Raw genomic sequence first — 14321 nt, 5'->3', positions numbered from 1 at the left:
ACATTCCCCTGGGTCCTAAGTCCTTCCATGTCCAGCTTCTTATCACCCTCTATGTAACAGCGTACATTTATAACAAATACCACACATATTATGGTACTCAGTGTTGCATATGTGTCTGACCAAAATACCAAAAAAAGCAAAAAATAAATGATTCATTTAAATAATTTTTTTTAGTTTTTAAAGTTTTTTGTTTGGAATATGCATAATAAGCATCATTTAGTTATCGCTACTGAGAATTTAACAAACATAAAAACATGATGTAGATATGTTTGCAGTTTTCAAGGTGTACATTTCAGATTGCATCTCTTACACACATGAAGATAAAGTTGTGAACACGGGCTCTATTATCAGAACTATAACTGTATTTTAACTGCTAATGTGTAAAGGAAATACTGCTGTTAAAAAGAACCTGATTTGTTTGACGTGTTTGCAAACCAAATGTCATTGCACTTTTGTTCATATAGCAGTACTTTCAAAATAAAAGTGCACAATACACTACTTTTGAATTCATTTTTGAACTTTGCGCAGAACAAGGCGATTCAAATTTGTAATCGTTGCCCAGCACTAGTTTCTATATTTCAATGTGCTCATTAATGGTCGTTGGTCCTTTTCAAAGCAGCTCTTTTGGCCTCATCTATGTATTATTTTTATTGAAAGCCCTGTAAAGAAACATGGCTTAGGCTTGATTTTCATATTTTCTCCTGGTCTATGTGGATTAGTGGACGTAAACAGCAATGCTCAGGGGGGGGGGGCTCAAGTGCGTTTCATTTTTTCTTGAATAAATCATTTATATAATCCAATTAGTATTTTGCAATGTCTTCATGTTTTTGCACAAGCTATTTAAAAAAAAAGCGTGATTATATTACATTACTACATGTTTCTGTCATTTACTAAAACATTAAGGCAGGCCCTTTGAGTGTACACACCAACTTTGGTTTTATTTTTCTTAAAAATACGAACTACATTGTTTCCCATAAATATATTCATTCAATGTAACATATTGTCATTGACATACTAACACATCACTACTGCTACTCCCTGTAGAGTGCGTGTTGTTACACACTGTACTGTGTCATACTCACTCAGCAGTATGACGGCACACAGGAGGATGGCGATCAGAGCTCCAGTGCTGAGACCAGGAGAGCTGCTCAGAGCCTCTGCATTGCACAGTTCCATGTTGCCGTCCCGGTCGCAGGTGCACACCCTCACAGTGAGAGTGCCGGTACTGCTCTGCATTGGGTAGTCGCCGTCGGTGATCACCACGGGAACCAGGTAGACGCTCTGATGAAGGCGGCTGTAGCTGCCTCGTCGCGTCAGGATGCCAGCAGTGTTATCTGAGTAGAAGGAAGTATCAGTGCCCAACACTTTGACACACTTTACTATACGAAAAGGGATCACTTTATTACCAAGTTGGGAAAAATGTGAGTCCAACAAGGCAGAAGTCAGTCATTCTATCGGACTCGTTTTTTAAACGTCAACTAAGAAAACACAACATGCTAATGCTAATCAGAGGGCTTTAGAGGGATGTAAATCATTGAAGCCACTTGTATTACGGATCAGTAATAAGCCTGTATCTGGTCAGGTGTTGCCTACCTCCATTGTCTTTGACAGAGAAGTTGCTGCGGTGGGTCTGGAGAAGGCTGAAGAAGAACTTGTGTCCCGCTGCCGGCTCATCGGCATCAACAGCACTCACTGTCTGGATCCGCTGTCAGAGACACAGACACTCATTAACATCCCACGGGTGAGTAACAGAGCATTCAATAGACGAGGAATGACTGGTTCCTGTCACAGTGACAGCTCACACTGCTGTCCTCGCATACGACTAAGAAAAAAAGCAAACCCATCTCAATCACGGTTTTCATTTTTTGGGGGAAAATAAGTTGCCTTGGACGGCTGGTCCCAAAATAAATAATTCAATTCAATAAATTGAAACTTATATTTCTACTGAACGACTCTTCCATTTCCAGTTTCCAGTTCTACACAATTATTATTGTTGTAACAATGTAAAAGCAATTTCCCTTTTGATATTATAATTTCTTTGCTCTGTTTCAGTATTTGTCTCATATTTCTGTGACAACATGCCCTGCTGCCATTGGAGCTTTGAGGAGTGAGACAGCGGGACGTGAAAGCAGTTTATTAGGCTTCATTTGAACAAAATACAAAACATCATTTGAGTGGAGAAGTGGAATATGCTCCAGTAGTAGTTTGAGAAGTGTCTTTGGGAGTTTTCCCACCCTGTAAACGTGTCACCATTGGGATCCATTGTAGTTGACTGAATTCAAACTGAGCACAGCGGCTGTTCTCTCTGAAGATGCACGCTACAAACCTTTTACAGATCGCCTTCAAGTCTACAGGGTGTGAGTGCTTCATACTCCAAACAGAGATTTTGGATGGGGAATACTTTACTTAAACGCCACCACAAACTGACAAAAGACCTCAACAAAATCTCAATTGGTTTATAGATGGATTTAAGTTCAGGAATCATGAATTTAGTGTTTAATATGGGCTTGAGTCAAGAGGCAACATTAGGGATGGGTATCAATATTGACGCAAATACGACACCCAAGTTTCAACAGCAAAACAATACAATATTTTGCTTTTGTAGTTTAGGACATTTAAACATGTTTTAACATTAAACACAATGAGCTAACCTCCTCAAAACCTTTTTGTGAAATCAGGGTTGAGATATAGTCTAAAGTTAGGAATGTTTCCTGTTTTAGATCCGGACAAATGGGATGAAGGAATGAATTCACATGTTTAAGAATCTGTCCTCACGCATGATGCCAACTTTAGATACTTGACACGTTTCAAAACTAATAATACTTGTTTGCCATAATTACAATCATTCTGAATATTCCATCTCCGTACTGTTCCACTGACCAGCTCACAGTTTGACAGTTTGTTGAAGCTGCACTAATCAATATTTGTATATCTGCAATGGGTACAATGACTATGTGTAATGTGAAAGACTGAAGTTTGACTCCCACAAAACAATACATACACTTAGAATACATGTCATTGAAGGCTGTTTTCTAAAAATGACTTTTTTCGAATACTCTGAGCCACAAATCTCCACTTCAGCCTAAACACACTACCCTCATTCAAATGAATGGGAGGCCTGGCAGTCTCTTTGCAATGCCTGATTTGGTGTGAGTGCAGCCGAACACCCTTATATGATTGGGAGTGTACTACACAAGCAACAAGGTGGTGTAGTTCTCTAGGAAAATGATGCTGCTTGTTGCTGCACGCTGGAATAAGCTTTTTAACTTCATAGTTTTGAAACTGGACCTCCAGTGTTTGGAGGAAGTGCCTTATGAATAATAGGGAGTGTATAGTTTTGGTATTGAATAGAGGAAGTAAAATGGTATTGAACCCCAACCCTTTTGTTTGGACAGCCAATCCCGATCCTGCTCAATCCTGATTAAGTTTTGTTGCTGTCAAAATAACAATGTAGGCCGTAGCCCAGTACACAGTGACTTGATCCAAAAACATCCCAGCCTCGTTCTCTGAGCTGTCCAGTTGAAAAGTGATAAAGCTGTAGTACCTGACCAGTGCTCGTCCGCTCACAGACAAAGGTTTCATACACAGCGGCGAAGGTGGGAGCGTTGTCGTTGATGTCCAGCAGGCGGATGTAGACCGGAACATGGCTGCTCTGACGGGGATTATCTGAAACGCAAACACAGAACAAGTGAACACCCAGCTCCACTTCCACATGATTCCACACATTCACATTGTAAGCTGGCGATGTACCCGGATCTCGATACAGTATTCCTGAAATCACAAATCGAAGAGGAGGCGGGGACGTCTCTACACCTCAACTGTGGCCTATCAGGTACAAGCTTCAGTCCCACTGAGCAGCTCATTGAACTGCTGAGTGGCCTTCTCGACACACATACACATAAAAGATGAAATATGGAAACATTAAAGGACACAGATGTTAACTACTGTGTCCAAGTAGTTCGTCTCGTCATTTCCACAGCATGTCTCAAGTCAAGCGAGGAAACCAATCAGGTTTCTTTATGTCTTGTGCTCGAGTCAAACTCTCTGTGGAATAATAAAACCTAAAACTAGAGAAATACATTATTACTTCAATAAAAACTAAGCAAAACGACATTTGGAGTGATTCTGTAGCCCAGCACAGACACAAACCACACAGCTTCTTTAGTTTCAACACATTCACAACATTGTAATGACGGCTCACCCTCCATGTTCATAGCCACAGTCTATCATGTTTCTTATAAGTGCTCAAAAATGTCTTATTGTCTTCCAATTAACATGTTTATGCTGCTATTATTAATACATGTAAGTTCTTTTAAACACATAATAATTACCTATTAACTAAAGCATATTACAAGGACATTAATATGAAGTTTTACTGATACTTTAGCATCATAGTACATCTCAGTTTAACTCATAAGTTATAACCTCACCACAGATAAACAACACCTGCTGCCTGTGGTGTTTGGGTTAGGATGTAGTTTATCATTTTGCTTCTAAATATATATGTGATTGCTACCGTGGTGACTTTACTGAGCTCTGTTCTCAGTTTGTCTGTATGCAGCATGCTGCATCTGTCCCTGTGGAATCGACCATGAAAGAGTCTATGAAGTGGTTTTCACTGCAGCCATTTTACTCACAAAATCCATATGAAAACTAAATTCATACTTGGTGATATATGCACAGTATCAGAAGATTATTGACGCTCTGTTCTGCAATTCTTTAACACAGTCGGTAGTCTGACCCTCTCCTCTTCTCTGAGGAGAGCAGACAGCGCTGATGAAATATTAAGGGGAATGTGACTTCAGGGTTGAGTTGGTTTATATTTGTTACAATTGAAAGTTGCTTATGGAATAAGTAAAAGCACAAATAACACTGCTGGTTTAAATGTTAGTGATAAAAGGATCTATAATTGCAAAATGACGTGTGATATGAAGTCATTTCTACAGTCTGGCTTCAACTCACGACCTCCCCCGTCCCGTTTCACAGATCTTACTGGACTTACTGGACTCGGTAGCGATGACTGAGATATTATGCCAGGCAGCCTCCTCTCTGTCCAGGCCTTTGAGCAGGAACACAGATCCATTCCCTGGATGTACATTGAACAGTCGGTCCATGTCGGTGCGGCGGTCGATAGAGTACCTGTAACAAGTGAGACAGAGAGAACGGCTCCATTAACCCTCTGTGCAGCCCCACCAGGGACTCACCGCTATACGGAGACCAACTCATCTCCTTCAATCTGTGAGGGAGGAGAATTCATGGAGTCCAACATCATGTGGTACACTGTGGCGTTACTGATTGAGGAATGCACAATGTCAGCGCATACACTTCGCTTTACTGTGGGCCTGAACAGCTGCGTGAAGCTCTTTTGGAACATCACGCTGGTATTTTTATTCATAATCTCTCAGTCTCTCCCTCTCTCAGCTGATTGTGGGCGTTCACTTTCAACTAACCAATCAGATTCTGCACAGTTTCCTTAAGCCAATCGCAGCGTAGCTGTCGTATTTTAAAAGTGTTCTCATTTCTGCAGCTATCAGTTGTCATTTCAGCTCAAAGCACATGTGACCCTCCTCCACCCCAGTCGCCTCCAGTCAGCATCACAGTTATGCTCCTCATCCATCATCACCACCAGTGTCTGGACTCCAGGGGGGATTCTGCCTCATGTGACCTCAGCATCGCTACTGTCCTACTTCAGGATGGAGTCCAATCGCCAAAGACTTTGCACTGTTCAAATTGAATGCATGTGTCATAAAGTATTGTTGAATTCTAACAGAGTCTCTCCTGATTGAAATGATTGGTCCTTGTGTTTAAAATACAGTCAGGATGCGGTAATCCCCACCTATTTTAAAGCATATGCATAAACATAAAAGAGTAATTCAAATGTTTCACGTTTGTTTAATCTGCAAATTAACAGTAACGTAGAAAGAACAGTTTGTGGTATTAGGAAGCATTGGTGTTGTACGTTTCGCGCATATCACGCACATGTTGAATGTGGATGTTGCAAGTGATATATATGGTATATGGAGCGCCCATAATTGAAAGTGATATGGTATAATAAAGAGTACAATGAGCAGCAAAGTCCAAGAAGTCGAGGTGTGAAAACAAAAGTAAATGTTGACTTTACACTTGTTACGCAACATTACATCAAAACGTCCACTACCGGCATGTGTTCACGCTAACCGTTGTTACGGTAGTTACAAGCAATATTAACAATGAATAATTTAACCATTAACCCACAAAGATGAATGCTGTCAGATAAACGATTCAAATAAATATCGTAAATAAAAGAAAGAAGCTGAGCTAAACTCAGAGGAGCGGCTTGTGACTTAAAAGAGAATAGACGGTCAATCTATAAGATCTGAACGGTAAAAGAATTAAACAAAAAAATCAACCGCCAACCTTGATAGTCAAACAACTGAAACCACATGATTGTGCTGCACTTGAAGCTGCTCAAGCTTACTGTAGCCTGTTCAAAACATCACAGCTCCCACTGTCTGTGCACTGCTCACAGAGCACTCTCCATTTTCAACTAGGAGCTGAATGCAGCTATTCACAGCTTCACAGCACTCCACAGATAATAGGAGTGAGAGGCCTTTGCTCCCGTCTCGTTCTCCTGCCAGTCAAAGGGCAGGCAAACTGCTCTGTGGGCAGCAACTGCATATTTCAGTGTCTGGATCAAGGCTGGTGTCACTGCCGACTCCAAAGTACAGCACCCAACGGCTATTAGCTGCTAATTATGTACCATTCAATCCTAATTATTGCTTTTGATGAAGAGATGGCTGAATCTGAAAGAAAACATTGCTTCAGTACATCCAGGCTCGATCATAATTAGAAAGTACTCAACCGTAAAATAATAGTGACACAATGTGAATAGATGATGCAGTCATGTGATGACACACAAAGACACAAACACAGGGACAATTGGAATTGTGTGTGTGTGTGTGTGTGTGTCTGTGTGTGTGTCTGTGTGTGTGTGTGTGTCTGTGTGTGTGTGTGTGTGTGTGTGTGTGTCTGTGTGTGCCCCCTTGTGACATCATTTTAAAAGGCTGGTTTTAATTGGACTACATTCATACATTTTACATTTTTATTTTGTAAACATCAGATGATCCCCAGGATGTATTGATGCCGTTTGATCAATTAGTAACAGGAGAGTAGCTCTGTCCTGAAGCCAGCCATCATTAATGGACATTTCTGCAGTGAGGCAGCAGGGTTTGAATATAGCCTGCGGGTGCAGGTTTCTGTTGTGTAGTCCACAGATCTACACAGAGCTGTGTAGTCGTCAGATGGGGTTGGTCTATGATCTTAACAGTGAACAACACTGTACCACATGTCTTCCAACCTACTTTATATTTCTCCTCTGGTTCTCCTGCTTTCAGACTCTTTCCAGAATCGAGCTCCATTTGAAGTCAACTTCAATGTAGTTTTGCTGAGATTTCTAAAACAACAGGACAGGAAGTGGAAATCTGCTAACTTTTTTTGCAGACACAGGCTTACCGTTTTCAGTCTGACATGAGGACTGACGGTATGCCTCTACCACCTGATAGTGGGTGATGCTTCAAAATGTGGACCCCAGTTGGGAGCATTGAGGTAAAAGGTGATCAATAGAAAGTTCGGAGCATATCTATGATTGAGGACTTGCCTCCGCACAGCTCACAACATGGCGATGGCTGAACTAAAGCAGGATTCTACACAATTGTATACAGTCAAGAGAATGTAGAAAATGAGCTGACCAGTCAGGTGGAACATCTTTGTATTTAGTTATGATGTCCCCTTAAAAGATTCCAAGGGGTTCTGTTATTGATTGATCTTCTTGCCTTAGTTAACAACCTTTCTGTAAGATTATTTCCATTTAAAAAGGCCTTACTTGACCATGCTGCGAGCTCCATCGGGGTCCATGGCACTGACAGAGCCCATGGTCACGCCCACTGCAGCGTCTTCCTTCACCTCCATCACATAGCTGGCTTTGTCGAACAGCGGCGGCTCGTCCACGTCGTCCACGCCAATCCGGACCGTGGCCATGTCTTTGGAGCCCGCGGACATAAAACGAGGGTCCACCCGTGTGTTCCGGACCTGGATTTCTACCGTGTAGGACGGCTTTCTCTCAAAATCCAAAGGCTGCAGAGGCAGATAGAAACAGAGAGCGTTTTAGCGTCTTTCGAAGCTCTTCTTTGTGATACAAATACAAATGTTAATACCTTTCGCGCTCGATGTTTTGGACCTGGTTGATGGGATTTACATGAAGGAATTAGACGAGCCTGGAATCCAGACTGAATGGACGTTTCTCATATCGACAGGATATGTGATCCGGCAAAGACTGGGATGACCAGTAGGAACCATAGAGTGTTTATACTGGACACAGTCAAGGCTTGATGCTATGTCCCGATACCAGAAATGTAGTAGTCGATACTAATACCAGACTTGGAACTGAAGCGTTGCTTTTCGTGACATCCCTACTTGACACCATGCAGATCATCATATATATATAGTTGGAATGACTTTAATATATCTTTTAATTTGATCGCTGAGGAGTTGAGCATTAAAGGCAGGATTTATAGAATGTAAGAAGAACACATCTCTTCCATTGTGTCAGGGCTCTCTGAATGATTAAAGGAGGAAAAGAAGAGCACTTGAGGGGAATCTAACATCAATACAAATGTGATAGAAAGCAGCAGACTCATTCAATCTGACGGAGAATGAGAACGGTTTTTCAAAAGTGAAAATAATATTGATGAAATGTGTTTGACGTCAGCTGTGACAATGCTGCGTTGGTGAAAACAGAACAAAGCTTCAGATGTACTGGAACAGGTCGACATGAGCTGCCTGGATCTCTCGTGTCCCGCTGACAGTAGATCATTACTTCTTTGTTGAAGCTTGCAGACTTTCCGAAGGTTGTGTCAGCAAGAGGAACAAAAGCATTTCTAATTATCAATTTTGATTTTACATCAGTAAACACGCACTCTGTACAGACACTGAGATGAAAAGCTCTAGTACTTGTCTGTTGGTGTCTGCTGCAAAGGCTAGGACTGGGGGTTGTAAAGTTAAAAGAGGAATAAGTTTAAATTGGTTTCTTTCATCTGTCAAGCATGCCCGGGCGTTGCATATTTAACAGTACGTGAAAAACAGACTACGTGGGCAGTATCCTTATGAGTGGAAAGTGTAGTGCTGAATCACAGCTTTAGAATTCATTTGATTTGAACAATGCCATGAGAAAAATATCAAGATCATTAAAAAACAGCCTCATTTCAACGTAGCATTAGGAAAGCAGGTTTCACCTCAATGCAGAGAATTTACTCTGCTGCTATTCATTTTACGGTCTTATATTATTGCTTGTACAATGCATCTTTTAACCTGTTTCCTCCGAATTGTTCCTGTTTCCTCTGACATGAGTGTACACAAAGAGTGTACACAAAGAGTTTATAAATGTGATTCGTCCTCTAGCTCACCTTCCCCACGGTGATGACTCCCTCCTGTGTGTCTTCGTCAGTGGAGATGTCGAATACGTCCATGCCGTCTCCACTAACGATGGTGAAAGACATCTCGGCGTTCTTCCCGATGTCTCTGTCAGTGGCTAGAATTCTCCCGACTGGAGTGCCGGACTTGGACGACTCAGGAACTCTGAACTGGTGAATACCTGAAAAACACAGGAAATACAGTCATCTGCATGAAATAAGACTGGTGCTGCTTTTATGTATGTATAGAGATGTTATGATTAGTTGTTACAACAACTAGCACCAGCTGGTGCTAGCACAGCAGCTTGGTGACTTGGGTCGGGGAAAGGTATGGGCGGGACCTCGATACTGCAGCTCCACCGCCTGATCACCAATGCGCAGATTACCAAATTACATCAAAAGCACAAGATACCAGCACCTGTATCCAGGGTATTTTCAAACCTTGCACCAGACATGATTTCTGTGAGTGGATCCAATGTGAATAATAATGCTCTGCTGTGACTTGTGTCCCTTAGGGCGGACTACCACCCAAAAAGCTAACACTGTGTTTTCTATCATGTTTGAGATGGCCGTTTCCCCCTCATAGTGAAACACACACCAGCCTTGTTCTAAATGAAAACAGCAGCTTGTGTGAGTCACTGAATGGAGTCAAACACTGTTACATGAATGCAAATGAGTTACTACTCTGCTGTATGAACCTGAGGCGCTTCCATATCAGGACGCTTTCCTTTGCTCGGGATGTGTGTGCGTGCATACGTTCCATCTCAGATTTAGTGGTGTGTATAAACTCCTTGGGTGAGTATTTACATGCTGCCGTGACACAGCAGGCCTCATACAGCCTGGCAGCTAAGCAGGAATCAACCTGCCACTGTTCACAGGCAGTGAGATCATGTGAATACACACTTTATCACAGTCAAACAGCTGCAGCTTCCATCATCCACTATGTTATTTAACAGAGAATAATTACACTAACTTCATGTGCACATATGTTTCTTTGTATTAGCCTAGTTCTCCAGCTATCTGTCCACTGTGAGAAACAGAACAACTGGAACATTGAACTCATGAAAAGTGTTTCAAATGAATAATTAAAAACAAAATAAATGAAAGAGATAACAAATAAACTAACACATAAATAAGACCAATGGATAACGTTTTATAATACATCTAAAGTCATACTCTAGTGTACTATGTGAGGTTGTTGGGCCCATCTGAATGGTATGCTTTTCTGGGGTAAGCATGTCAAAGTGTAGACGCTTGATAAGTGTAACAGGCAAACAACCACAACCATAGTTGATGCTTTGGTTTGACTGGCCTGAGGTTATGGGATCCAGTGGCCTGCAGATACATATGTACATACATGTAAGAGGCGAGGGAAAGACCAAAGACTGTATGGAACTCTAATATCTAAAATAGTATTGTCTCTTAGGGTGACAGCCTGTGTGAGACTGTTCCTCACAGATGTGTTGATAAAATGACTGACCCAGCAAACATACAGTATATGCCCACACTGAAACATGCGACCACAAAAAGCGATTTGACTTTACTCTTTCAATCCTTTTGGTCGTATTTGTAAGTACCTATCTCAACAAGTGGGAGTCTAGTGAAACCCTAAAGAGCCCCGAGGTAAAGAGAGGAGGAGCATATTTCATCTCCACTCAGTTTTCTCTCTGGTTGCTTAGATTGTATTGCCTCTTGGCGCCAACGCTGACACCACTGATTGGACTCCTGCTGTGAAGTGAAATGAATTGACATGTGGGAACCATGTGTGACTCTGTGTTCTACTTTTCTTTATTAAAAAAATGTTTTAGGGCTTTTTTAGCTGGCAAATGACAAGAAAAGGAGAAGAGCGAGAGAGGGGATGACTGGTCAGAATCAAACCCGGGCTGCTGCCAAGGACTCCACCTACATTTGGCGCAAGCTTTAACGGGTTAGCTCTACGGCACCCTATGTTCTACTTTTATGAGAAGCAATATCTAAGGACAAGGTTTAGGGTTATGGGACAGGAAGCATACCGTATATTATCGATAAGATGTCCTTATATATATGTAGAAATAAAAGTATGTGTGTGTGTGTTAAGATGACTTAAACAGACTGTTAATGCCACTTGCAATCTGTTCAGCAGATCCGAGGGTGATCTTGTTTTGCACCCTGAACTGGAGACGGAAACAGTGGGTGAATGAGTGCTGATGCTGGGTGGAGAGGAGGAGGGAGACACTGACACTCTGATACAGAGACTGTGATTGAAAGAGGCAGAGATGGAGAGGGAGAGGGGAGAACAATCAGACGATGAAGAGATGGATACAGAAAGCCAGAGAGCTGGAGGATTGGATGACGGGATGACTGATGTGAACGAGGCCAACAGAGAAGTCATTTACTCACTTCAGTCACACTGCTACAGGCACTGAAACACTGCTGATCGACACACACACAGAGATGCTATTAAGTGCCAATACAGCCTCTTTATGAAAAGCTGCTGCTATGTTCAAACTTTGATTATTATAATGCCTCTACATAATATTATATAGCCCGTCTCTAACTAACACACTATAGCCGGGGTCTTGAGAGAGTTTGTGCTTCTTGGTACAAAGACCACCTTTACACTGACAATGTTCCTGTCTAGGATTAATTTAATTGAATTGTTACATCATTTTTGTTAGTTATTAATAATAATAATTGAATGAGCTGAATGCCAATGCTTCAAACGTTTTGGTGGACGGTTCACTCATTTGAATGGTCTATTCACGCTGGGATGCCTCTCTGCAAAGAGAATGGTATTGATGAACTGGAAAGTGCACAAACTATCCTGCTTTGTGCCAACGTGCACTGTACTGTGATGTTGATCCCCCTTTCTGCTTTTACACAATATAATATTGAAATTTCCACCCAGTGAAATCATTGATTTGTCCAACGTGGGCAACACCGCCTACCTGCACACCACACGTGTGCCACACGTGTGCCACACGTGTGCAGCATTGCTGCTGCAGGGTGAGGCGTGTGTCCTGCAGTGTTGTTGGGTGTGAGCATCTGCATAGCATATCTTCTTTCTTGTCTTTTAAAATTGTAATCCTATTTTTTACCAAATGTATCGGTAACTTTATTACTCTCCAAGTTCCCTGTTCTCCGTTTCTTCCCAAGCCTGTAAGTGAAGCGCACACGTGTGTCTGCACATTGTGTTTGCCCGTAAAACCAGATTTTTATTAACCATTAAATGATTAAAAGATATGACATTTTTCCAAAGGTGGCTTGTCGTGTGTTGAAGGTACTTTTTGTGACTTTGTGAATCTAGTGGTGAGTTGCAGATTGCAACACACTAAACACGCCTCCTCTCCCCCCTCCCTTGCTCAGTGCGTAGAGAACTACGGGGGCCTCCAGGTAGAGAGGTACATTAAAGATGGTTTACTATTAGAAATTACACTTGATAATAAATATTAAAAACAAAAATCTATCATTTTAAAAACAAATAAATTCAGAACAGGATTAGAATGTATTAATATATTAAACATAACAAAATATTGTTTCTAGAACAGCAACAGTAAAGTTTATAAAATAACAATCACTTTATAAAGTCATTAACATCCCACTGGAAACAAAACTCAAACGTCAATAAAATAAACAACATTCCCTTCCTCCTGTCCTCTGTCCTCTGTCCTCTGTCCTCTGTCCTCCTGGCTGCTTTGTCTCAGAAGTTTAGAAGAGCAAACTAAGATAAACAGTCAGACTACAGACAAACAGCTTCTGTTTGAACTTGAGAGACTGAGGACAGAGCGTGAAATAGGTTTCTCTTTTGTTTACTTGTTCGTGCTTGTGGAACAGATGTATTTGCTTCACAGTAACAAGCGTAGTTGTCGTCAACTCGAATAATCTTTACTTCACCTGGTTCACTTCTCTCTAGAGCCGGTGTTTGGTTTGTCTGTAGAAACATAACATGGCTATGACGCTGTGGGAAAATAACTGCTCCCTATGTAGACATAAATGTCTTTTTCTAAGTTGACAACAAACACTACCACTCTTAGTTTCAGGTGATTAAACACAGATTAAAACATGATTATATTGTATTCCATTTCTGCCAATGAATCCCCCTAAATGTTACACACTGGTCCTTTAACATAAGGGTTGCTCTGCCTTCTGACCTGTATGAGAGTGCGTTTCATCATTTGTATGCTGCAGTCTTACTCTGAGTGAAGCAGGGAGGGTTGTCGTTGACATCGGTGAGGGTTATGTTAACCATGGTGGCTCCAGTGAGCCCTCCTCTCTGTCCAGCCATGTCTTTAGCTTCAATCACCACCTGATAGTGCTCCCTCTGCTCGCGGTCCATGTCTCCAGGACCCAAGGCTGTCCGGATCACACCTGAACAAAAGGAACAAATCATTCGGTTTCAATTCTGCTCAGCATTTTCTCTTTTCACATTGCTTTGTCTTCCTCCTGTATCACGCTAAACGTCATAGAACATTTACGATGCATTTGTTAAGGCAAGACTTAGGGTGACACAGCTGACCTTCTCTACCTGTGTTGTTTTTTGTGGGTGGTTGAGAAGAGAATCTGTATCTTTTTACACAGCAGATTAAATCAGGCAATAGTAGTTCATATTCATCTGATGAGGAGGTTGCAGACTTGGATTTACACATGATTACACACACGCATACTAGTCAATACACACAGCCAGGCTTCACATAATGACTGGAAACAAGGGGATACAGCTAGCCTCGTTAAACGTTAAAATGCTTCGCCACTGTTAGCTAGCTAACGTTCACAAAATGGATAATTTTTCAAACTGAGAGGTGATCCGGGAGACAACGCCGCACCAGAAATGCTTCAAAGTGTGTGGTGAGGAAATGTGACTTTGGTTTGATTGACTTTGCTCATTACAGCTGACAG

At 41.6% G+C, this 14321-nt stretch overlaps 1 protein-coding gene across 1 annotated transcript in view; it reads right to left on the bottom strand.

Moving 5' to 3' along the window:
* Positions 1–14321, bottom strand: part of LOC306789541 (cadherin-6-like) — a gene marked incomplete at its 5' end in the record, with an annotated part of 34549 nt that overhangs the window by 8506 nt on the left and 11722 nt on the right. Inside the window, 7 exons of the mRNA XM_079285536.1 lie at positions 1083–1334; positions 1594–1705; positions 3545–3666; positions 5003–5139; positions 7862–8112; positions 9441–9628; positions 13620–13793. Of these exons, the coding sequence (XP_079141662.1) occupies positions 1083–1334; positions 1594–1705; positions 3545–3666; positions 5003–5139; positions 7862–8112; positions 9441–9628; positions 13620–13793 (1236 nt within the window). The remainder of the gene's footprint in view (positions 1–1082; positions 1335–1593; positions 1706–3544; positions 3667–5002; positions 5140–7861; positions 8113–9440; positions 9629–13619; positions 13794–14321) is intronic.

The sequence above is a fragment of the Melanostigma gelatinosum genome (assembly GCF_949748355.1).
Source record: "Melanostigma gelatinosum genome assembly, chromosome: 15".
NCBI classification, from domain to species: Eukaryota; Metazoa; Chordata; class Actinopteri; order Perciformes; family Zoarcidae; genus Melanostigma; species Melanostigma gelatinosum.
Note: the sequence above shows the minus strand (reverse complement) of the source record. Positions and strands in the feature narration are given on the sequence as shown.